Below are 24,883 nucleotides of genomic sequence, written 5' to 3'. Positions count from 1 at the left end.
GCCTCCCAAAGTGCTAGGATTACAGGTGTGAGCCATTGCACCTGGCCTAATTTTTGTATTTTTAGTAGTGACAGGGTTTCACCATGTTGGCCAGGCTGGTCTAAAACTCCTAACCTCAGGTGATCTGCCTGCCTTGGCCTCTCAAAGTGCTATCTATTCTTTGATGGAAAAGTTCACCAGTCCTGGCACCAGGTAATTGCTTCTAACTGCTGCAGTGTATGGGATAGTGTATAGTATGACTCTACCATAGTTTACTTGCTGGTTCCCCTGATGATTGTCCCTGTGCTCAGTTATTCTAGGCACTGAGGATACAGCAAAGGAGCCAAGAAAAGTCTCTTCCCTCTGGGAGCTTACAGTGGCCGGTGCTGGGTTCAGATCCCTTATTCAGCATAGACACCATTCCCAGCACTTGATGTCAATGGTTGTTTGAATCCTTGCGACAATTTTATAACATTGTCTCCGCTTTTCAGGTAAGGAAACCAGCTCAGAAACGCCAGGATGGGCTTTGAGCTCCACCCTAGACTGGCTATGGCACCTGGGCTCTTAGCTCCTTGCTCTTTTGCCTGTCTGCACAGATTGGCCAATCCTCCAGCCGTCTCATTCCCGCCTTCCTAAAATTTTTGCCTTTCTGATGAGTGTAAAATGCTCTCTCATAATGTCATTTTCATTTGCATTTCTCCTATATCTCCCGAGTTTGAATATTTCTGGAATCTGAGCTCTTAACCGTTGATTTGCTTCTTCTTTTTTTTTTTTTTTTTTTTCGGAGACAGAGTCTGGCTCTGTCTCCCAGGCTGGAGTGCTGGAGTGCAGTGGCGCCATCTCGGCTCACTACAAGCTCTGCTTCCCAGGTTCATGCCATTCTCCTGCCTCAGCCTCCCGAGTAGCTGGGACTACAGGCACCCGCCACCACGCCTAGCTAATTTTTTGTACATATATATATTTTTTTTTAGTAGAGACGGGGTTTCACTGTGTTAGCCAGGATGGTCTCGATCTCCTGACCTCGTGATCTGCCTGCCTTGGCCTCCCAGAGTGCTGGGATTACAGGCGTGAGCCACCACGCCTGGCCTGATTTGCTTCTTTAAATGAAACTAGTATGTTTTCTAAACAAGGTGAAAAAACATTTTAACAAAGAAGTTTGCAGACATTTCCATACGTGCCTCCCTCTGCTGCAACTTGAGGCATATGTTCTAGAAAAGAGACATATAGGTCTTGGTGTAACTTGCCTCATCCAGACCACGTGGGGCCAAGTTCAAGTCACCCACAAGACTTGAGACTTCTCCCAAATCACTCACAGCTCTAGGGCTCTATTCCCTCCTCTGTAAAGTGGGGGGTAGTAAGAATACGGACCTCATATCATAGGATTATGGGGACAATTAAAGTGCTTGGTTCAGTCAGACCCTGGCAGCAGCCACAGCAGCTCTCCTCTTCTCTGGCTCTCCTTGCCATCTCCTTTTCTTTTCCTTCCCCTCCCCACGAAGTCTCACTCTGTCGTGCAGGCTGGAGTCCAGTGGTGCAATCTTGGCTCACTGCAACCTCAGCCTCCCAGGTTCAACTGATTCTTATGCCTCAGACTCCCGAGTAGCTGAGATTACAAACACGTTCCACCACACCAGGCTAATTTTTGTATTTTTAGTAGAGATGGGGTTTCGCCATGTTGGCCAGGCTGGTCTCAAACTCCTGACCTCAAGTGATCCACACACCTCTGCCTTCCTTAAAGTGCTGGGATTACAGGCATGAGCCACCATGCCCGGCCTTCCTTCCTTTCTTCCTTTCTCTAGCTCTTTTTCTTTCTCTTTCTCTTTCTCTCTCTTTCTTTTGCTGTTGTTTTTGAGACAGAGGCTCACTCTGTTGCTCAGACTGGAGTGCAGTGGTGTGAACATGGCTCACTGCAGCCTCGATCTCCTGGACTCAAGCAATCCTCCCCTCTCAGCCTCCCAAGTTGCTGGGCCTACAGGTACGTGCCACCATACCAGACTAATTTTTTTAAAAATTTTTTGTAGAGACCAGGTCTTGCCATGTTGCCTGGGCTGGTCTCAAACTTCTGGGCTCAAGCAATCCTCCTGCCTTGGCCTCCCAAACCTGGGATTACAGACGTGAGCCACGGCACCTGGCTGCTATCTCCTTTTCGTTTCTGAAAACATGGCCTCTGGTGTGGCTATCTCTGATGGTGTCATCAAGGTGTTCACTGACGTGACAGTAGACAAATCTTCGACACCAGAGGAGGTGAAGAAGCACAAGAAAATGGTGCTGCTCTTCTGCCTGAGTGAGGGTGAGAAGAACATCGCCCTGGAGGAGGGCGAGGAGACCCTGGTGGATGATGTGGGCTGGACCGTTGACGACCCCTACACCACCTTTGCCAAGATGCTGCCAGACAAAGACTGCTGCTGTGTCCTCTGAGGTGATGCAACCTATGGGTCCAAGGAGAGCAAGGAGGACCTGGTATTTATCTTCTGGGCCCCTGAGTCTGCACCCCTTAAGGGCAAAATGATCTATGCCAGCTCTAAGGATGCCATCAAGAAGCTGACAGGGGCTGGACCTGGTGGCTCACGCCTGTAATCCCAGCACTTTGGGAGGCCAAGGTGGGTGGATCAGTTGAGGTCAGGAGTTCAAGACCAGCCTGGCCAACATGGTGAAACCCCATCTCTACTAAAAATACAAAAACTAGCTGAGTGCGATGGCACGTGCCTGTAATCCTAGCTACTTGGGAGGCTGAGGCAGGAGAATTGCTTGAACCCAGGAGGCAGAGGTTGCAGTGAGCAGAGATCACACCACTGCACTCCAGCCTGGGTAACAGAGTGTGACTCCCTCTCAGAAAAAAAAAAAAAGAAGCTGACAGGGATCAAGCATGAACAAGCGAACTGCTACAAGGAGGTCAAGGACCATGGCACCTGGGCAGAGAAGCTGGGAGCGGCGCTGTCATCTCCCTGGAGGGCACGCCTTTGTGAGTCCCCTCCAGTCCCATGCCTGGAACATCTGGCAGCCCCAGACCTGCCCTTGGGGTTGCAGGCTGCCCCCTTCCTGCCAAACCTGAAGTGCTGGGGGGATCCCAGCATGGGGAAGGCAATCCCTTCCAAACAGCCTGCCACCCCAGGGCCTTCCCAGCACCTGGATTTTCTTCCTCCCTCCATTCCTGATGTTTCTGGCCTTCCCAAACCACTTTTTTTTTTTTTAAATTTTGAGACAGAGTCTAACTCTGTTGCCCCAGCTGGAGTGCAGTGGTGCAATCACAGCTCACTGCAGCCTTGACCTCCCCGCCTCAAGCAATCCTCCCACCTCTGCCTCTGAAGTAGCTGAGACTACAGGTGTGTGTCACCACACCTGGTTAATTTTTATACTTTTTGTAGAGACAGGGTTTTTCTCTGTTGCCCAGGCTGGTCTCGAACTCCTGGGCTAAAATGATCCTTCCACTTCAACCTCCCAATGTGCTGGAATTATAGACATGAGCCACTGCATCCAGCCCCAGACCGATTTTGATCTGTTTCCTCTTGGGTTGAAGCAGACTAAATTGTCCCCAGGGACCCCAGTTTGGGGGAGGGGCTGTATTTTTTTAACAACACTGCTACTACCTGTGCTCCCAACTCCTAACCACAATAGTGACTTGATACTAGTCTGTATATGAATGGAATGTTGTGAGATGGTCCCTCCCCTTGCTGGCTGGTCCCTCTCCCTTTTCCCCTGGTCATGACCACTCATGGAAGTAGGACCAGTAAGGGATTGATATGGTTTGGCTGTGTCCCCACCAAAATCTCATCTTGAATTCCCATGTGTTGTAGGAGGGACCTGGTGGGAGGTAATTGAATCATGGGGGCAGGTCTTCCCATGCTGTTCTCGTGATAGTAAGTCTCATGCGATCTGATGGTTTTAAAAAGGAGAGTTTCCCTGCACAAGCTCTCTTCTCTTGTCTGCCACCATATGAGACATGCCTTTCACCTTCCACCGTGATTGTGAGGCCTCCCCAGCCACATGGAACAGTAAGTCCATTAAACCTCTTTCTTTTGTAAATTGCACAGTCTTGGGTATATCTTTATTAGCAGCATGAAAATGGACTAATACAGGGACCTTTGATAAAAAATTAAAGAGATAATAATAAAAATACATAAATAATTTTATTTATTTATTTATTTATTTATTTATTTTTGAGACAGAGTTTCACTCTTGTTGCCCAGGCTGGAATACAGTGGCATGATCTTGGCTTGCTGCAACCTTCACCTGCTGGGTTCAAGTGATTCTCCTGCCTCAGCCTCCCAAGTAGCTGGGACTACAGGCACCTGCCACCACGCCCAGCTAATTTTTTTTGGATTTTTAGTAGAGATGGGGTTTCGCCATGTTGGCCAGGCTGGTCTCGAACTCCTGACCTCAGATGATCCACCCACTTCGACCTCCCAAAATGCTGGGATTACAGGTGTGAGCCACTGCACCTAGCCATAAATAAGTTTTTTTTTTGATGTGCTTGGCACATCAAAAGTTCTCAGTCAATATTAGCTACTATTATTTACCCATCAGCACTCATGAGAAAGAGAAAAAGAATCATTACATGGTGATGTCAGAGAGCTTCCGTGTTTTCCAGAGGATCTCCCATGACCTATGAGTGATCTCAGTACAGAGGGACATTTTGCTAGACTACAGCAATTACAAGGCCCAGAAGTTTCTCTCGGGAGTGAAATATGTGACTGTCACTCTGACTCCATCCAGGGTTTAGGAATCCCTGCTCTCTTGAAGCTTGTCTGGTGAGAGTGAGCTAGTTGCATGTTCACAGATGGAGGCAGGAGTGCATAATGAGGTGCACGCTCCCCACTGGTCCAGATCTGCAGGCCCACCTACATTGTTGGGGGGCACAAAGGAGTCCTGCTGCCACCCTCTAGTGTTCAGGGGTCCCCTTGGGTCTCACAGTTGCCCTGGGGTCCACATTAGGGGCTTCAACAGAGGCAGAGGGAAGACCCAGACATGGTGGGAGCTGCCCAAGGAATGGGAGTAGAGAGAGGGTGGACCTTCCTCTGCAAATACTGGCCCATCCCCTGGGTTTCCGTGTTGGGATATGAGGTATCTTCATTCCCTTCACAATGCTCACTGCAACCTCCGCCTCCTGGGTGCAAGTGATTCTCCTGCCTCAGCCCTCCCAAGTAGCTGGGATTACAGGCGTGGGCCACCATGCCCAGCTAGTCTTTGTATTTTTAGTAGAGACAGGGTTTCACCATGTTGGCCAGGCTGATCTGGAACTCCTGACCTCAGGTGATCCACCCACCTTGGCCTTCTAAATTGCTGGGATTACAGGTGTGAGCCACCACGCCTGGCTGTAAGCACTTTTTTCTTTGACATCAAATGGCAGCAGGTTGGGTCAGTGCCTTAATTCAAAAGTACTGAGAAATATCTGGAGATATCTGGAGATCTCTGTAACAACTCTCATGTGATAGGAAAATATCTGGAATTTCTGTTGGGGACAGAGTCATAAGGTCATAACAATGCGATGGCTTGTTGATTACGTTCATAATGGAAACAAATGCTAAATTTCAAGTAGAAGTTATTGAAAATAAAGATGTAATTTCCACCCCCTCATCCAAGTTCAAGCACCCCATGAATTCGGTGCATGTACCTTTGAGGGTGGACCCCAGGTAAGAACTTCTGCATGAGATGCTCAAGTCAGGCACTCAGCATGCTGCTGACTCAGAGGAGGCCAGCCCATTAATGGCAGTTCTTAGCAGCAGAAAAGCTGGCTCCTCTCCTTCCAGGGCAAGGATGGGCAAAGATTTGCATTCTGTTGCAGGAGAGGGGAACTTCCCTCCTAGAATGGTTTAAATCTTTCCTTCCTTCCTTCCTTCCTTCCTTCCTTCCTTCCTTCCTTCCTTCCTTCCTTCTTTCCTTACCCCGCTCCCTCCCTCCCTCCCTCCCTCCCTCCCTCCCTCCCTCCTTCCTTCCTTCCTTCCTTGCTTCCTTCTTTCCTTCCTTCCTTCTTTCCTTCCTTCCTTCCTTGCTTCCTTCCTCTCTCTCTCTTTCTTGCTCTCTCTCCCCCTCTCTCTCTTTCTCTCTTTTCTTTTCTTTTTTTTGACAGGGTCTCACTCTGTTGCCCAGGCTGGATTGCAGTAGTTTGATCATGGCTCACTGTAGCCTTAACCTCACAGGCTCAAGTGATCCTCCTGCCTCAGCTTCCCAAGTAGCTGGGACTACAGCCACCCTGCCCATTTATTTATTGTTTATTGTTTTTTTGAGACAGGATCTTGCTGTGCTGCCCAGGCTGGAGTGCAGTGGTATGATCATGGCTCACTGCAGCCTCAACCTCCTGGGATCAAGTGATCCTCCTGCCTCAGCCATGTCAGCCTCTCCAATAGCTGGGACCATAGGCAAGCACTACCATGCTTGGTTAGTTTTTTTTTTTATTATTATTTTCTTTTGTAGATTATTTTATTATTTTCTTTTTTTATTATTTTCTTTTTTTTTATTATTTTCTTTTGTAGAGACTTTTTTTTTTTTATTATTTTCTCACTTTATTGCCCAGGCTGCTCTTGAACTACTAGGCTCAACAAATCCTGCTGGGATTACAGGTGTGAGCCACCACGCCCAGCCTGAATCATGCTGCTTCTTTCTTTCTTTCTTTTTTTTTTTTAGACAGGGTCTCTTGCTCTGTCGCCCAGGCTGGAGTGCAGTGGCACAATCTCTGCTCAATGCAACCTCCGCCTCCCAGGTTCAAGCAATTCTTGCACCTCAGCCTCCCAAGTAGCTGGAATTACAGGCGCCCGCCGCCATGTCTGGCTAATCTCTGTATTTTTAGTAGAGGAGGGGTTTCTCCATGTTGGCCAGGCTGGTTTCGAACTCCCGACCTCAGGTGATCCACCTGCCCTGGCCTCCCAAAGTGATGGGATTACAGGCGTGAGCCACTGCGCCCAGTCTCAGGATTCTAATAGAGCAAAAAAGACCGTGTTTCACCATCAGGCTGCATTGCCCATTCACCTTCTGCCTCTCAGGCAACGAAGTGTCTAGTTATTTTGTGTGTTTGTAACCGACTGATCAGGAGGAACTTCAGCAAGCCTGGTAATAGTTTGGTTAAATGTTGGTTTCCTCCTCATAAAAGTGGTAAGTAATGGTGCCAGATCTCACCAAGATGGACATACTGAAAAGGGATGGGAAGCTTGGCAGTTGGAATCAATATGTATATTTTTATTAATCGTTAACCTCTAAGTATCAAAGGAGACCAGTGAGTGGGTCAGTGGTTTCTGCTTTTGAAAAACCAGCTCAGTGGGTATTTGCAAGAGAAGGAAGGTGTTAATAAGAAAACTATGGGGAAAACCGTGCTGGGGCTGACTTGGCCAATTCTCATGGCTTCCAACTATTGCATAAAAGCTATTCTTGACCGGGCGCGGTGGCTCATGCCTGTAATCCCAGCACTTTGGGAGGCCGAAGCGGGCGGATCACGAGGTCAGGAGATCGAGACCATCCTGGCTAACATGGTGAAACACCGACTCAACTAAAAAAACACACAAGAAAAGGAGCCAGGCTTGATGATGCGTGCCTGTGGTCCCAGCTACTCAGGAGGCTGAGGCAGGAGAATCACTTAAACCCGGGATGCAGAGGTTGCAGTGAGCCGAGATTGTGCCACTGCACTCCAGCCTGGGCGACAGAGCGAGACTCTGTCTCAAAAATAAATAAATAAATTAATGCTATTTTGAAAATGTGATTTTCCCAAATGGAGAAATGAAATTTGAGCACCACTGGAAAGACCCCAATGAAATTGCTTCCTCTAAAAATATCTAAGATGGGAGCCCCTACTGCGTGTGTGTGTGTGCATTTCTAGGAGTGTGTGGGGCACATGCTAAGAGTTTTGTATAGGGTTGTGTGTGTAGGTGGGTTTCAGGGTGTGTGTGTAGAGATGTCTGTGGCTATGTTTATAGGTGTGTTCGTGTGTGTGTAGGAGGAATGGGGTTTAGGGTATCAGAATAGGAAAGAAAACCTGTTTTTCAATTCCTGTTTCTTCTTCTCTTTTTAAGATTTAAACAACAGCTCCAGGGTGGTCCTTGCAGGTTCTCTGAGTGAGCTGTGTACCAGTGATGTTTGCCCTGGCTTTGGCGTTCCTGTTTGAGGCTTTATGAAGTGGGTCAGGGCATCCGGGCTTCCTCCAGGGCCTGTGAGGGTTTCACCAGCTGTGTGTTCTGATCCTGCCTGCTTCTGTTTGGTGTGATGAGGGCCTTTCACCTGAGCGTGAACAGACCCTGGTGACAACCAGCTTCTATGCACGACACTGGGTCTCCACTTCCAACTCCATGTCTTCTCAGGCGGCTCATGACAAATCCCGAGCAATTTGGGATTAAAGGAAAAGTTGATCAACAAAAAGATGTGTTAAAAAGAGAAACAGGGCTGGGTGTGGTGGCTCACGCTTATAATCCCAGCACTTTGGGAGGCTGAGGCAGGTGGATCACGAGGTCAGGAGTTTAAGATCAGCCTGGCCAAGATGGTGAAACCCCATCTCTACTAAAAATACAAAAAATTAGCCGGGCGTGGTGGTGGGTGCCTGTAATCCCAGCTACTCGGGAGGATGAGGCAGAGAATTGCTTGAGCCTGGGAGGTAGAGGTTGCAGTGAGCGGCGATCGTGCCACTGCACTCGGGCCTGGGTAACAGAGTGAAACTCCGTCTCAAAAACAGAAAAGAAAAAGAGAAACAGGCCGGGTGCAGTGGCTCACACCTGTAATCTCAGCACTTTGGAAGCCTGAGGCAGGAGAATCACTTGAGCCTAGAAGTTTGAGACCAGCCTGGACAACGTAGTGGTATCTTTTGTACAGACCCCATCTCAGAGACCGCTGTTCTCTCTCTCTTGTTTGTTTGTGTTTTGAGACAGGATCTTGCTCTGTCGCCCACGCTGGAGTGCAGCGGTGTGATCGCGGCTCACTGCAACCTCCGCCTCCTGGGTTCAAGTGATTCGCGTGCCTCAACCTCCTGAGTAGCTAGAATGAGTGATATGCGCCATGATGCCTGGCTAATTTTTGTATTTTTAGTAGAGATGGGGTTTCACCATGTTGGCCAGGCTGGCCTCAAACTCCTGACCTCAAGTGATCTGCCCACCTCAGCCTCCCAATGTGCTGGGATTATAGGTGTGAGCCACTGTGGCTGTTGCCTCTGGTCTCTTTTGTCTCTAGAAAAAATTTAAAAATCATCCAAGCATGGTGGTGTGTGCCTGTATTCTCAGTTACTCGGAAGGCTGAAACAGGAGGATTGCTTGAACTCAGGGGGTCGAGGCTGCAGTGAACCGTGATTGCACCATTCCACTCATGCCTGGGTGACAGAGTAGGACCCTGTCTCAAAGAAAAAAAAAAAAAGCCAAATCCCAGATATGTGGGAATGTGACCTTATTTAGAAATAGGGTCTTTGCTGGTGCAATCAAGTTAGGTGAGGTCATACTGGATTAGGCTGGCCCCTAATCCAGTAATTAGAGTCTTTATAAGAAGAGGAAAATGTGGGCCGGGCGTGGTGGCTCATGCCTGTAATCCCAGCACTTAGTGCCCCTGTACTCCAGCCCGGTGACAGAGTGAGACTCTCTCTCAAAAAAAAAAAAAGAGAAAAATGTGGACAGAGACACCCAGGAAGAACACCACACGCTGGTGATGGAGGCAGAGATGGGAGTGATGCAGCTACAAGCCCAGGACACCCAGGACTGCCACCCGCCACTAGAAGCTAGGAAGAGGCAGGGAACGACCCTCCTCTGGGATCTTTAGAGAGCTCGTGGCCCTGCTGACACCTGGATTTTGGACTTCTGGCCTCTAAACCTGGGAGATAATTAGTTTCTGGGTTTTTTTTTGAGATGGAGTTTCACTCATCACCCAGGCTAGAATGTGGTGGTGCCATCTTGGCTCACTTGCAACCTCCGCCTCCTGGGTTCAAGTGATTCTCCTGCCTCAGCCTCCTGAGTAGCTGGGATTACAGGCGTGTGCCATCATGCCTGGCTAATTTTTGTATTTTTAGTAGAGATGGGGTTTCACCATGTTGGCCAGGCTGGTCTCAAACTCCTGACCTCAGGTGATGCACCAGCCTCGGCCTCCCAAAGTGTTGGGATTACAGGCTCTCTCTCTTTCTCTCTCTCTCTCCCTCTCTGTCTCTCTTCCTGAGATAGAGTCTTGCTCTGTTGCCCAGGCTGGAGTGAGCCACTGTGCCTGGCTTCCTCGACTTTCAATAATGGCAAGTATTTGGGGCAGGGGGAGAAAGGGATAAACACAGATAAAATGGAATAGTTAAAATCAAGACTTTTTTTTTTTTTTTTTTTTTTTTTTACTTGCAAAGGGTATTAGGAACCATCTAGTCCTAAATTCTCATTTTGCAGGGGTATTTGCGAGGGCTGCCATGACAGAGTACCACAGATTTGGGACTTATACACCAATTGATTTCTTCACAGTTCTAGAGGCTAGGAGTCCGAGGTCAAGGTGCAGGCAGGGCTGGTTTCTCCAGAGCTCTCTCTCTGGCTCACAGCTGGCCGTCTTCTCCCTGTGTCCTCACATGTTCATTCCTCCATATGTGTCCATGCCCTAATCGCCTCTTCCTTTTTTTTTTTTTTGAGACGGAGTCTTATTCTATCGCCCAGGCAGGAGTGCAATGGCACGATCTCAGCTCTCTGCAACCTCCGCCTTCTGGGTTCAAGCGATTCTCCTGCCTCAGCCTCCAGAGTAGCTGGGATTACAGGTGCCCGCCAACAAGCCCGGCTAATTTTTGTATTTTTGGTAGAGACGGGGTTTCATCATGTTGGCCAGGCTGGTCTCAAACTCCTGCCCTGGTGATCCACCCACCTTGGCCTCCCAATGTGCTGATATTACAGGCGTGAGTCACTGCGCCTGGTCTTTTTTTTTTTTTTTTTTTTTTTTTAAGATAGAGTTTTGCTCTTGTCACCCAGGCTGCAGTGCAATGGTGCGATCTCGGCTCCCTGCAACCTCCGCCTCCCGGGTTCGAGCAATTCTTCTGCCTCAGCTTCCCAAGTAGCTGGGATTACAGGCGTGCACCCCCACAACTGGCTAGTTTTGTATTTTTAGTAGAGATGAGGTTTCACCATGTTGGCCAGGCTGGTCTCGAAGTCCTGACATCAGGTGATCTGCCTGCCTCGGCCTCCCAAAGCACTGGGATTATGGGCATGAGCGACTGTGCCCGGCCCTGGCCTTTTTTTTTTTTTTTTTGAGACAGGGTCTTGTTCTGTTGCCCAGGCTGGAGTGCAGTAGCACAGTCACGGCTCACTGTAGCCTCAACCTCCTGGGCTCAAGCAATCCTCCCAACTCAGCCTCCTGAGTAGCTAGGACCACAGGTATATGCCACTATGCCCAGCTAGTTTTTAAATTTTTTGTAGAGACAGGGTCTTGCCATGTTCCCCTGGCTTGTTTCAAACTCCTGGCCTCAAATGATCTGCCCATCTCTGCCTCCCAAAGTGTTGGGGTTACAGGCATGAGCCACCATGCCTGGCCCCTCAGCTCCTTTTGAACTCTGCCAGGAGGGGCCTGGAGCAGAGTTCTGGGAAACCCCGTCAAGAGAGCGTGACTGTTCCTCTGGTGAAGCTCAGTTTCTCAGCTTCTTTCCTTCCTTGGGCACAGAGACAGGCTTCTCCCGGGAGCAGAGGCTGAGGGCCTGCACTCCAGCCTCAGTGGACCAATTCATCTTCAGCCTTCTGATCCGCATTCTTATTTTGAGCTCCCACGGCTAAAGCAATTCATCTCACCTATGCAGAGGGATGGGGAGGAGCTGAGAGTGTTGACACCCACCTGTGTTTTCTGGCACCTGAGTGACCCCTGAGACCTGCACTGGAGGGGAAGGGGAGGAGCCAACCTTTTGTTTAGTTGCTTGGAACTGCTTCAGATTAAATTCTCCCAGGGCAGAAGAGAGCTGCTGGGCCTGAGGATGTGGGGGTCCCTGGCACTTGCCTGGTAAGTGTCCCTTATTCAGGAATTGGGAGAAGCCAGTGGCATGCTTAGTGTGCTCACACTCCTTGAAGAAGCCAAATATCTTCCATCAGAATCAGAAGCCTTGCATCTAAGAAGGAAGGGGGCCAAGTGGGTGAGGGGCCCAGGCACATGGATGCCTTGGGAAGGCCTGGCCTTCTCAGGTGAGGTCCAGCCACAGTCTCTCCCACCTTTCTCACGCTCCTGTCATCCCTTGTTCTGGAATTCCAGTCCTTCCATCTTGGGAAGGATTTCCAGAAGGTTGGGAGAAAACGGAACACGACTTCCTTGTCTTAGAGGGTCCTTAAAAAAAAACAAATTAGGGGTCAAGTTGACCAAGAGGTGCTTGATTTCAAGGAGTTTTCAAATGATAGGAGTCATGGTCACTAGCTATTCGATTGTAAGGATTAGGAGAAAATTTCATTTTTCCTTCCTTCCTTCCTTCCTTCCTTCCTTCCTTCCTTCCTTCCTTCCCTTTCTTTTCTCTTTCTCTCTCTCTCTCTCTCTCTCCCTCTCTGTCTCTCTTTCTTCCTGAGATAGAGTCTTGCTCTCTTGCCCAGGCTGGAGTGCAGTGGCGTGATCATAGTTCACTGTTATCTGTTAACTCCTGGGCTCAAGTGATCACTCCACTTTAGCCTCCTGAGTGGCTGGGACCATAGGCATGTGCCACCACACTTGGGTAATTTTTTAATTTTTTTGTAGAGACAGGGTCTTACTGTGTTGCCCAGGCTGCTCTTGAACTCCTGGGTTCAAGCCATCCTCCTGTCTCGGCCTCCCAAAGTGTTGGGATTACAGGCATGAGTCACTGCGCTTGGCCAAAATCTCATTTTCCTTGGCAGCAGAATTGCTACCTCCTGTCCCCATCTGAGATGCATTTTTAAGAAATACTTTAAAATCTCCTGAGAGTGGGAAGTGAAGCCTCCCAGGCCAGCTTGAATGTCACAATAGCTGGCTTGTGGCCTTTGGGCCGTGGACTGCAGGGCTTTTGTTGGGTGTTTTGTGAGGTTGAAGTCTGTAGACAATGAAGGCAGTGGAGAAGCTGAGTGGGGCTTTGTGGGGCCGGGCGAGCAAGGGGGAGGTCCGGGCCCTGTCCTGGGGACCCATTGCCTTCTCTTGGATGCCCCATGAAGGGGCTCAGCTTTGGGGGATGGAGCATCATGTCTTCCCCGAGACTGGGATGGGGCAGTTCCGGGTCTGCCCCAGCTGGACTGAGAAGTGAGGGGGAAAAACCCAAACCCACGTCTTTCTCCTGATTGATGCTCAAGGAGGAGAACAGGAGCAGGCATCAGGCGGAGCGGAGAGCTGTCTATCCCCCACCTGCCACTGGGCCGATTCCAGACAGCATTCCCTGTGTAACAGCAGAGTCGGGGTCCCCGCAGAGGCCGGGGCTCAACACCAGAGTTCATGGGAGAGGCTCGCCACAGGCGCTTCTGAATTCAGTAAATGAAGCGGGGCAGTGGGGCAGCCAGGCAGCCGCAAGCTCCTCCCAGCTCGAAGGCTGCAGGCTCAGCTTAGATTCCAGGCTGGGGAACCAGTCCTGTCATTCTTTGCCAACCCACTCTGGGGAGACTGTGGGCCCTGGCATTTGGCCTCCCTGGGCTGGGCCTGAGGCCCTGGCCCTCTGCCCACCCAGGAATTGAATGGCTCAATGAGGGCAGCCCTAGAAGGAAATGCAGCACCCATTCCTGCCTTTTCACATTGCTTTTTAAACTTTAAACTTTCTTTCTTTCTTTTTTTTGAGACGGAGTTTTGCTCTTGTTGCCCAGGCTGGAGTGTAATAGTGCAATCTCAGCTCACCACAACCTCCGCCTCCGGGTTCAAGCAATTCTCCTGCCTCAGCCTCTTGAGTAGCTGGGATTACAGGCATACGCCACCAAACCTGGCTAGTTTTGTATTTTTAGTAGAGATAGGGTTTTGCCATGTTGGCCAGGCTGCTCTCAAACCCCTGACCTCAAGTGATCCGCCCGCCTCAGCTTCCCAAAGTGCTGGGATTACAGGCGTGCGCCACTGCACCCGTCCTATAGTAGTTTCTTTCTTTTCATTGCAGTTCAGTATTCCATTGCAGGAGTAGACCACAATGGGTCCATTCTACCACTGCTGGGCATTGGGGTGGTTTCCAGGTTACAGGAAATAATAGCACTGCCATGAACAGTCTTGGACGTGTCCTCTGATGCACTTGTGCATGCCTTGCAGTTGGAGCGGAAGCGCTGGGTCGAAGGGTGGAGGAATGTTCAGTTTTAGTAGATTCTACCAGTTCCCAAGAGTGGTTGAACCAAGCTCACTCCCACCAGAAGGCAGGAGCTTTCTCAGTGCTCCACATTCTGCCAATCTCTCCCTGTCATTCTTTCTTTCCAGCTTCTGGCTTCAGGATTATTTCCCGAACTCCTCTAAGGAAAGCTTCTTTGTGGGAAGTTTAGGTTCTTGCCTGCAGTCATTTTAAATAGTTACAGTCTCAGCTTCCCACAGAGTCTTTTAAAATGTGAGATCCTTGCCCTGGGTGCGGTGGCCCACACCTGTAATCCCAGCATTTTGAGAGGCTGAGGTGGGTGAATAACTTGAAGCCAGGAGTTCAAGACCAGCCATGGCCAACATGGTGAAACCCTCGACTCTACTAAAAATACAAAAATTAGCCAGGCGTGATGGCACACGCCTGTAATCCTAGCTACTCGGGAGGCTGAGGCACGAGAATCACTTAAACCTCAGAAGCAGAGATTGCAGTGAGCCGAGACTGTGCCACTGCACTCCAGCCTGGGTGACAGAGTGAGAGACTCAGTCTCAAAAAAGAAAAAAAAAAGTGAGATCCTCTTCCTTCCCTGCCTAGAGTTCCCCAGGGCTTCCCACCATTTTTTACGGAAAAACCCCAGTCTGCGCCCCTGGCCGTGGCTCCTGCCTGCCCCTCTCCTTTTTGCCCACCAGCGGCCCCTCTGTCACTGGCTGTAGTTCCACTGACCTTCTTTTGAGTCCTTAAATACAAACACACCAAACTCATTTCTGACTGTTTGCACCTATGCACTGACTATTTCCTCTGCTGGGAAATGCCCTTCCCCAGGTCTTTGCATGGGACTCTTTTTTTTGTTTGTTTTTGAGACAGGGTCTCGGTTTCTCACCCAGGCTGGAGTGTAGTGGCATAATCATTGCTCATTGCAGCCTAGACCTCCCAGGCTCAAGCAATCCTCCCACCTCAGCCTCCTGAGTAGCTGGGACCACAAGCGCATGCCACCACGCCAGGTTAATTTTAAAATGTTTTTGTAGACATCGAGTCTTGCTGTGTTGCCCAGGCTGGTCTCAAACTCCTGGGCTCAAGTGATCCTCCTGCCTCAGTCTCCCAAAGTGTTGGGATTATAGGCATAAGCCACCATGCCCAGCGGGATGCCATGACATACATACCATCTTTGTTCGAATGTCACCTCTCAGTGATGTTTTACCTGACATAAAGAAATTTGGGGGCTCGGTGCAGTGGCTCACGCCTGTAATCCCAGCACTTTGGGAGACCGAGGTGAGTGGGTCGCTTGAGCTTAGGAGTTTGAGACCAGCCTGGGCAACATGGTGAAACCCCGTCTCTACAAAAAAATACTAAAAAATTAGCCAGGCATAGTGGCTAATTTTTTTTTTTTTTTTTTTTTTTTTACTGTGGAGTTTTGTTCTTGTCATCCAGGCTGGAGTGGTGCAATGGCATGATCTCAGCTCACTGAGACCTCCACCTCTTGGGTTCAAGCGATTCTCCTGCCTCAGCCTCCTGAGTAGCTGGGATTACACGCATGTGCCATCATGCCCAGCTAATTTTTGTATTTTTAGTACAGACGAGGTTTTGCCATGTTGACCAGGTTGGTCTTGAACTCCTGACCTCAGATGATCCGCTAGCCTCGGCCTCCCAAAGTGCTGGGATTACAGGCGTGAGCCACAGCGCCCGGCAAAAAGAGAAATTTGGAATAAACAAAAATATTATTATTATTATTATTATTATTATTTTTTTTTTTTTTTTTTTTTTTTTTTTTTTTTGAGACGGAGTCTCGCTCTCTCACCCAGGCTGGAGTGCAGTGGCGCGATCTCGGCTCACTGCAAGCTCCGCCTCCCGGGTTCACGCCATTCTCCTGCCTCAGCCTCTCCGAGTAGCTGGGACTACAGGCGCCCGCCACCACGCCCGGCTAATTTTTTGTATTTTTAGTAGAGACGGGGTTTCACCGTGGTCTCGATCTCCTGACCTCGTGATCCACCCGCCTCGGCCTCCCAAAGTGCTGGGATTACAAGCGTGAGCCACCGCGCCCGGCCCAAAAATATTATTTTTAAAGGTTACTGATGGAAATGGTAATCCAATGGAAAACTAAGTGTTGTTTGGAGAAGAGGCTTCCTGCTGTCTAACTCCAGCCTTTCATCAGCTTTGTGCTATTTTATGGTGCTCTAAGTCGTAGAGAACCTATGGCAATGCAACCGATTCCTGCCTATGGACATGCGAATAAATTTCATCAGGGGAGGTTCCATTGGCTTCCCTTCCCCACTGTGGAAGAAGCCAGTTTGGTGTCTGTTTGCATCCTGATCTAGAAATGTATCTGTTCTTTCTTCTCCTTTGAACTGGTTGTAACCTCTGCCTGGTTCCCTCACTAATAATGAGTTAATAAAATCTTTACTACAGATTCATCATTTTATTTATTTATTTATTGGAGACAGTCTTACTCTGTCACGCAGGCTGGAGTGCAGTGGCGAGATCTCAGCTCACTGCAATCTCCGCCTACTGGGCTCAAGCAATTCTCCTGTTTCAGCCTCCCGAGTAGCTGGGATTACAGGTGCACACCACCATGCCCAGCTAATGTTTTATATTTTTAGTAGAGACAGGGTTTCGCCATGTTGCCCAGGCTGATCTCAAACTCCTGGGCTCAAGCCGTTCCCCACTGCCTCAGCATCCCAAAGTGTTGGGATTACAGCTGTGAGCCATCGCACCCGGCCTAAAATATACGTTGCCTTTTTTGAGAATGATCTTTTCACACTGACCTCCCCATCAGAGGTCCTCTCAGGCTCTCTGTATCTCACCACTCTGTTTCATTTTCTTCTGAGCCTGATTATTATCTGAGATTATTTTGTTCTTCTCTTTTATTTATTTTTATTTATTTATTTTTGCATTTGAAACAAAATTGTTTATAAGCTAGTTGTGTTTACAGAATGAAAAGTAAAATTAAAGACATTAATATTCTAAATTAGCACTTTCCAAATTGTGTTCTAAAAATCAACACTCATAACACAAGGAGATGATAATAATGTACATGGGACAGCCCCTGTGCGGCTGGTGGTGGTGTTGGTTGTTGTTCCTTTTAAAATAAACTTCATCTCAGGGTGCTCTCAAAGCACATCTCTGTGGCCCATGAGGTGCTCATGCACAATGGGAAAAAAATCAAATGCAGATATACTGTGGTGCCAGAAGAGAAAAAGCTGTTCCTTCTTCAAAGGCTAATGTCCAAAGTAGTACACATTGATTTAGGTCTGGAATGCAGTGAAAAACTAATTTTTCACAAAAAACATTCAGTAAAGGGAACCTATCCTTCTCACTGCGTTCAACATTGTCTTAAGGCATAAAGGCATCAAATAGCTACACTTTTTCTGGGATTGCTTATTTGCTAACTGATTTTTCCTTCCACCACGACGTCCAAGATTAAAAGAGAAATTGATACTTAATATTTAGAATCTGGATATCAATATATAGTTGACTCCAATTTCTTTCTCTTTTTTTTCTTTCTTTTTTTTTGAGACGGAGCCTAGCTCTGTCGCCCAGGCTGGAGTGCAGTGGCACCATCATTATAAACAATGTCTTGTTTATAATTTTGGGTAAATTATTTCTCTATTAGCCAGGACACACTTGAGAAATATTTTTTTTCTGGTAGTAATTTGAAGTGCTCCGTTATCCCATTCTTGTCTCTTTTGCATAAGTAAACTGCTGCTGATGCCCATGGATACAGCTTGTTGCCCTCCCAGACAGGGCGGCCGGGCAGAGGCGCTCCTCACATCCCAGACCAGGCGGCCAGGCAGAGGCGCTCCTCACTTCCTAGACGGGGTGGCGTCCAGGCAGAAGCGCTCCTCACATCCCAGACGGGGCGGCCGGGCAGAGACGTTCCTCACTTCCCAGACGGGGCGGCCAGGCAGAGGCGCTCCTCACCTCCTAGACGGGGCGGCCAGGCAGAGACGCCCCTCACTTCCTAGACGGGGTGGCGGCCTGGCAGAGGCACTCCTCACATCCCAGACCATGGGCAGCCGGGCAGAGGCGCTCCTCACTTCCCAGATGGGGCGGCCGGGCAGAGGCGCTCCTCACATCCCAGACGATGGGTGGCCAGGCAGAGACGCTCCTCACTTCCTAGACAGGGCGGCTAGGCAGAGACGCTCCTCACTTCCTAGACGGGGCGGCGGCCGGGCAGAGGCGCTCCTCACATCCCAGACAATGGGCGGCCAGGCAGAGACGCTCCCCACCTCCCAGACGGGGCGGCGGCCGGGCAGAGGCTGCAATCCTAGCACCCTGGGAGGCCAAGGCAGGCGGCTGGGAGGCGGAGGCTGCAGCGAGCCGAGACCACGCCACCGCACTCCAGCCCGGGCAACACCGAGCACCGAGTGAGCGAGACTCCGTCTGCAATCCCAGCACCTCGGGAGGCCGAGGCAGGCAGATCACTCGAGGTCAGGAGTTGGAGACCAGCCTGGCCAACACGGCGAAACCCCGCCTCCACCAAAAATACAAAAACCAGCCAGGCGCGGTGGCGCGCGCCCACAATCCCAGCCACCCGGCAGGCCGAGGCAGGAGAATCACGGGAGCCCGAGGCAGGGAGGCTGCAGTGAGCCGAGACCACACCACTGCACCCCAGCCTGGGCAACAGAGGGCGACCGCTCCGTAGGAAGGAAGGAAGGGAGGGGGGGGGGGAGGGAAGGAAGCTCTTCTATTTCTTTACTTATGGTTGTTTTTTCGTCTCTTGGCCATTGTGCATAGTAGGCACTCAAAAGAAATATAACAAGTGGGCGGGACGCGGTGGCTCACGCTGGGATTACAATCCTAGCACTTTGGGAGGCCGACCCGGGTGGATCACGAGGTCAGGAGTTTAAGACCAGCCTGGCCAAGATGGTGAAACCCCATCTCTACTGAAAATACAAAAATTAGCCGGGCGTGGTAGCGTGTGCCTGTAATCATCCCAGCTACTTGGGAGGCTGAGGCAGAGAACTGCTTAAACCAGGGAGGCGGAGGTTGCAGTGAGCCAAGATCGCGCCACTGCACTCCAGCCAGGGTGACAGAGCGAGACTCTGTCTCAAAAAAAAAAAAAGAAATACAATGAGTGAATGAAGGTAGATGAGGCAGTGGCTGGGCGGTGCATGTCCCCACCCCCTTCCCTCCTCTCCCGCAGGGCCGTCTGTCTTGCCTGTGTTCAGCCCACGGTGTTCCCATGGAGCCTCTCCTTCGGGTCAGACAGGGACAAGCCAAGCTCTGCAGTGGAAGTTTTAACAGGTAAATCAATCACACTTTTATGGTTGGCATCAGGCTTTGGGTATTTCCCCAATGAGCAGACTGGGAACCAACCTGCTGGGTGACACTGGGCAACTTTGGAAGCGAGAAAGCCTTCCAAAGCCTTCACCAATGCGTGGATTTCAGGCTCTCATTCTCCCAACAAGGAAGCGGCATTCCTGCAGGCCAAGTGCTGGAGCTCACGTGGCTGGCTGGGGCCAGACTTAGGGCTGGGCCTGGCATCCTCTGACTCAGAGCTCGGTGCTTGTTTCAATAATAAAAACTAGCACAGGGAGCGTGTGTCGTGTGCTGGGCCTGTCTTGGGGGATTTGTGTCTATTAATTAACTCATTCTAACAAGACTTTTAGATGATGACGTGAAGTCCAGAGGAGTGGGTGACTTGTCTAAGGTCCCATAGCAATGAGTAGCGAGCCAGGATTTCACCCTCCAGAGCCCCTGCACTTAGCCACCCAGCAAACAGATGACACTGTGGGAGTAACATGTCTTTGTTGAGCGCTTACTCTGGGCTTGGCCCTGTGCTGAGGGTTTCACATGCATCATCTCGTTTCATCTCCTTTTTTCTTTTTTTTTCCTGAGACAGAGTCTCGCTCTGTTGCCCAGGCTGTCGTGCAGTGGCGCGATCTCAGCTCACTGTAACCTCCGCCTCCCAGGTTCAAGCTATTCTCCCACCTCAGCCTCCCGAGTGGCTGGGACTACAGGCGTGCACCACCACACCCAGCTAATTTTTGTATTTTTAGTAGAGATGGGGTTTCATCATGTTGGCCAGGCTAATCTTGAACTCCTGACCTCCGGTGATCTGCCTGCCTTGGCCTCCCAAAGTGCTGGGATTACAGGTGTGAGCCACCATGCCTGGCCCTCACTTCAACTTCTTGATATCAGTGAGAGAGGGGCTATTTTTGTGCTATAAGGTTCAGGAGTCTCCAACACTACCTTCACTATTGACAGCAACTTCAAGTTCAAGGGAGCCCAATACCACCTTCAGGTGTGATAATTTACCAGAAGGACCCATAGAGCTCAGAGAAGCTGTGATACTCATGGTTAAATGCTGTGGGTTAAAATCAGCCAAGGGAAGAGGTGTATGGGGCGCAGTACAGTAGAGACCCGGGGGCAAGCTTCTGTTACGGGATCTCTGGGGTGTCATTTTTCTGGCCAGAAACCTCTGTGGCCACTGGCACCTTTGCCTGAGTTCTTGGAGTTCTTGTCCTGTGTCTAGGAAGAATGAGGTACACAGACAAGTGAAGAGTGAAGAAGGGGAAGAGTTTTATTTAGTGTTAGAACAGCTCAGAGGAGTGGGTAGCTCCTCTCTGTAGGCAGGTCTTCCCACGGAGTGTTCAGCTCTCAGCAGACAGGAGGCCCTGGAGAGGGTGGCTTCTCTCCACAGGCAAGTCTTTCGGACATCTCTGCAGGTCTCTGCAGCTCTCAGCAGAGCGGTTAGCTTCTCTCTGCCCACTGGTCGTCCCACCCTCTGCTGCTCTCAGCAGAGAGGGTACTCAACCCATCCCATCGCCTCTCTGCCCTCGTCTTCCTCTGGCTGTCCTCTGCCTGGCTCTGGCTGTGCCCTGGGCTTTTATGGACCTGAGGGGAGGAAGTGTGTGCTGATTGGTCCATGGGCAGCTATGGGCCAGCCGGAAAGAGGCACCACGAGTCCCTACTCCAGTCTGGGGGACTGGCAGCCCGGCCCGCAGCCTTCAGGCCCTCCCTGGCTCGCAGGTGGGGCCTTACTGGGGACCTGCCCCCCTTCCACCCAGGAATCAATCAGCCTCCCACTGCCATTCATGGCCCACAGGCTCGGCCCCAAATCCCCTAAGAGATCTGAGCAGGCCCCTAGAGTGGAGAGAGGCCAGGCAGCAGGAGAAGACACCCCTGAGCTTGCAGAGACTTGGTGGGGGGGGGTCCTTCCTGGGGTCCCCGAGGGTGCAGGCTGCAGAGACACCCAGCTCCTGCACCTGGGAAGGCAACCGCTGCTACACCTGGGAAGGCAGCCACAGCTGCACCCAGGAAGGCAGATCCTGCCTGCTCCTAGCCCTCCCCCAAGAGCACAGGGAGGCTCCGATCCACAGCTGCAGTTTGGGCAGCTGTAGCCCCATCCAGGAGGGTGGGGCTCCTGCCTGCTCCACAGAGCAGGAGGCCTGGGTCTGCAGCTGCGGTTTGGGAGGCTGCCGAGGCAGCCAAGGGGCTCCTGTCCCAACTCAGAAGGGGCAGAGCTCCCACCCACACCATAGAGTGTTCAACCCCAGCCGCACCTCCCTGCTGCAGCCAGTGTGATGGCAGCAGCCACTGCCACCACTTCTAGGTGCCCTTTCCTCGTGGGGTTGTACAGACAGGGCCAGCTTCTCTCAGCATCGATGAGTGACAATACATACAGGGTATGCCGACCTGAGAAGAGCTCCTGAGCCTTCCTATCCAGAGGGTTTACTGGAGGTCAGTTGCATAGCCATGGCTGACTACCTACATGGCTGACCTTAGTCTTTTTTTAATTTTTATTTTATTTTTAATTTTTTGAGACAGAGTCTCGCTCTGCCATCCAGGCTGGAGTGCAGTGGTGTGATCTCGGCCCACTGCAGCCTCCACCTCCCAGGTTCAAGCGATTCTCCTGCCTCAGCTTCCCGAGTAGCTGGGATTACAGGCACCCGCAACCATGCCCAGCTAATTTTTGTATTTTTAGTAGAGACAGGGTTTCACCATGTTGGCCAGGCTGGTCTCAAACTCCTGACCTCAAGTGATCTGCCCACTTCGGCCTCCCAGAGTGTTGGGATTACAGGCATGAGCCACTGCACCTGGCCTGACTTTAGTCTTGAGCCCCTCCAGAGGCTAAGCTGACACCACATGGTCCAAGGCCACCAGCATTAATCACATTTTTAGCAAAGGCTATACGGCATGGCCCAATGCCCCAGGTAAACAAAGACACTCTTTTTTTTTTTTTAATTTTAAATTTTTACTTATTTATTTTAGAGATGGGGGGTCTTGCTATGTTGCCCAGGCTGGTCTTGAACTCCTAGACTCGAGTGATCCTCCTGCCTCAGCCTCCCAAAGTGCTGGGATTACAGGCATAAGCCACCACACCCAGCCACAGAGACACTCTTAACAGGCAAAACATTCCAAGGGCTTAGAATTTACTTCCCAGGTGCTTTCACCCAGGAGGGGCAAAGGGCCAATTCTTTGGGCCCAGGTTAATTATTTACTGCACATGTGCCCATTTTGCAGAAAAGGAAATGGGGTCTTGGAGAGATTAAATGACTCGCCCCAGGTCACATAGGTTGATCCAGGGTCTAAGCCCTGATCATCCAACTCCAGGGCCCAGGTGCCTTGTGTTCTTCCTGGTGGCTTAAATGTCTCTGTTGAGAGAGACATTAGCCCAGAAGATAATATTCTTCCATATTCCCATTTCTTCAGTTTTAGAATAATGCTAGATTGTGTGTGTGTGTATTTCAGAGACAGGGTCTTGCTAGGTTGCCCAGGCTGGAGTGCAGTGGCATTCACAGGCATGATCATCGCACACTCAAACCTCAACTTACTGGGTAAAGGCGATCCTGCTGCCTCATCTTCCAGAGCAGCTGAATCTACAGATGTGCACCACTGTGCCCAGCTTGGAGTATATTTAACTTAAGCTCTCTATCAACTCTGGGCAGGGCTCTATTAGGGGAAATAGGTTACATCCAACAAGATTCCACTTCCTGTGGCTGAACAATCTCACATACTGTTGTTCTTGTGTGATTACAGAAAACTCCAGTGTTCTGTACTGGAGTACTTGGGATGAAAACATGTGCCTAACCCATATTTAGCACGCCTCTGTGGATGCCACGCACAGGGCAAGGTGTTGGGGGTGCCATGGTGAACAAGTTAGACATAACTCATGCCTTTTCCTGGAGCTCGTGGTTTATGTGTCATGGTGGAGAAGGGAAAAAGACAAATTTCTGGGTCACGGCTTCTCTTATTCTCCAGCTTCAGGCTCCAGCCACAGCCCTTTGCTGGCCAGATACCGAGCAGTTGCTGGCCAACAGGCATTGGTCCATGGGAGGACCCTGGGGATAGAGTGGTCTACAAGGCAGACACGGCCCCTCCCCTACCTGAGCTTCTCTTTGCCTCAGTGCGAGACAACCTTATCTCCACCTATCCTCACTCGAGTAGGAGAAGTATACAGAAATCTCACGAACAACTAGATAACATATTCCCAACAGTGACTCAAGTCAGGAAGGAAAGAGACACAGGACCAGGGTAGAGAATGGGTGGGAGTGGTCAGGGAGGACCTCCCAGAGGAGGTGACATTTAAGCTGAGACCTGCAGATGAAGAAGAGCCAGCCACATGAAGAGTCGGGAATGGTGTTTCAGGCAGAGGGAACAGTATGTGCAGAGGCCCTGAGGTAGAGAAAAGACCAGCTTGGCTCAGGGACACATGGATTGTGGAAGTGTTTGGATTTTATTCCAAGGGCAGTGGGGAGCCACTGAAGGTTCTGAGAAGGGACTGACATGATCTCATTTCCATTTTAAGATCCCTTGTGGCTGCCGTGTCAAGAATGGACTGGGGTGGGATGGGCAGAGGCTGGGGTCAGGGGTGACCAGGACATTGCACACTGCCTCTCCCCTCTGGTCTGGGCACAGGCTGTGCTCTCTGCCTGGAGCGGTCAGCAAAGCTGCAGAATTCCATGGCTGAGCCATTTTGCCCCTACTCTACCTTTTTTTTTTTTTTTTTGAGATGGAGTCTTGCTCTGTCGCCTAGGCTGGAGTGTAGTTGCGCCATCTCAGCTCACTGCAGCATCTGCCTCCCTGGTTCCAGCGATTTTCCTGGCTCAGCCTCCTGGGTAGCTGGAATTACAGGCACGCGCCACCACACCCTGCTAATTTTTGTATTTTTAGTAGAGATGAGGTTTTGCCATGTTGGCCAGGCTGGTCTCGAACTCCTGACCTCAGGTGATCTGCCCACCTCGGCCTCCCAAAGTGCTGGGATTACAGTCATGAGTCACTGTGCCTGGCCCATAATTTTCTTTTTTTGAGACAGAGTCTTGCTCTGTCACCCAGGCTGGAGTGCAGTGGCATGATCTCCGTTCACTGCAACCTCCGCCCCTCCAGGTTTAAGCAATTCTCTGCCTCGGCCTCCTGAGTAGCTGGGATTACTGGCGTGTGCCACCATGCTCGGCTAATTTGCTTTTCGTATTTTTAGTAGAGGCAGGGTTTCACCATCTTGGCCAGGCTGGTCTTTAACTTCTGACCTCGTGATCCACCCACCTCAGCCTCCCAAAGTGCTGGGGTTACAGGCGTGAGCCACTGTGCCCGGCCCCGGCCCGTAGTTTTTAAAGTGCACGTGAATATCCAATATCCACGTCAAGCAGATTCAGGGCAGACCTCCCAGTTTCTCCACCAGCTCTCCTAGACAGTGGGAGGCTGTGTCCACAATGAAGCCCTGAGGCCTGTAGGAGTCAGACATACGTCTCATAACCGCAGAGGAACACAACATTGGGTTCGTTATTGATTCAGCGTCATGTGTATTGTAACGTTTACTCGATTTCT

The 24,883-nt window shown here is 50.4% G+C and overlaps 1 protein-coding gene and 1 pseudogene across 1 annotated transcript in view; both read left to right on the top strand.

Moving 5' to 3' along the window:
* Nucleotides 1-2,139: 2,139 nt before the first annotated feature.
* Nucleotides 2,140-2,945, top strand: LOC100602560 (annotated as a pseudogene).
* An 8,906-nt stretch (nucleotides 2,946-11,851) lies between these two features.
* Nucleotides 11,852-24,883, top strand: part of C24H1orf127 (chromosome 24 C1orf127 homolog) — a 38,559-nt gene continuing 25,527 nt past the window's right edge. Inside the window, exons 1-3 of the mRNA XM_030805475.1 lie at nucleotides 11,852-11,877; nucleotides 19,260-19,360; nucleotides 20,740-20,742. Of these exons, the coding sequence (XP_030661335.1) occupies nucleotides 11,852-11,877; nucleotides 19,260-19,360; nucleotides 20,740-20,742 (130 nt within the window). The remainder of the gene's footprint in view (nucleotides 11,878-19,259; nucleotides 19,361-20,739; nucleotides 20,743-24,883) is intronic.

The sequence above is a fragment of the Nomascus leucogenys genome, chromosome 24, assembly GCF_006542625.1.
Source record: "Nomascus leucogenys isolate Asia chromosome 24, Asia_NLE_v1, whole genome shotgun sequence".
In the NCBI taxonomy this organism is placed as follows: Eukaryota; Metazoa; Chordata; class Mammalia; order Primates; family Hylobatidae; genus Nomascus; species Nomascus leucogenys.
This window is presented reverse-complemented; position numbering and strand designations above follow the sequence as displayed.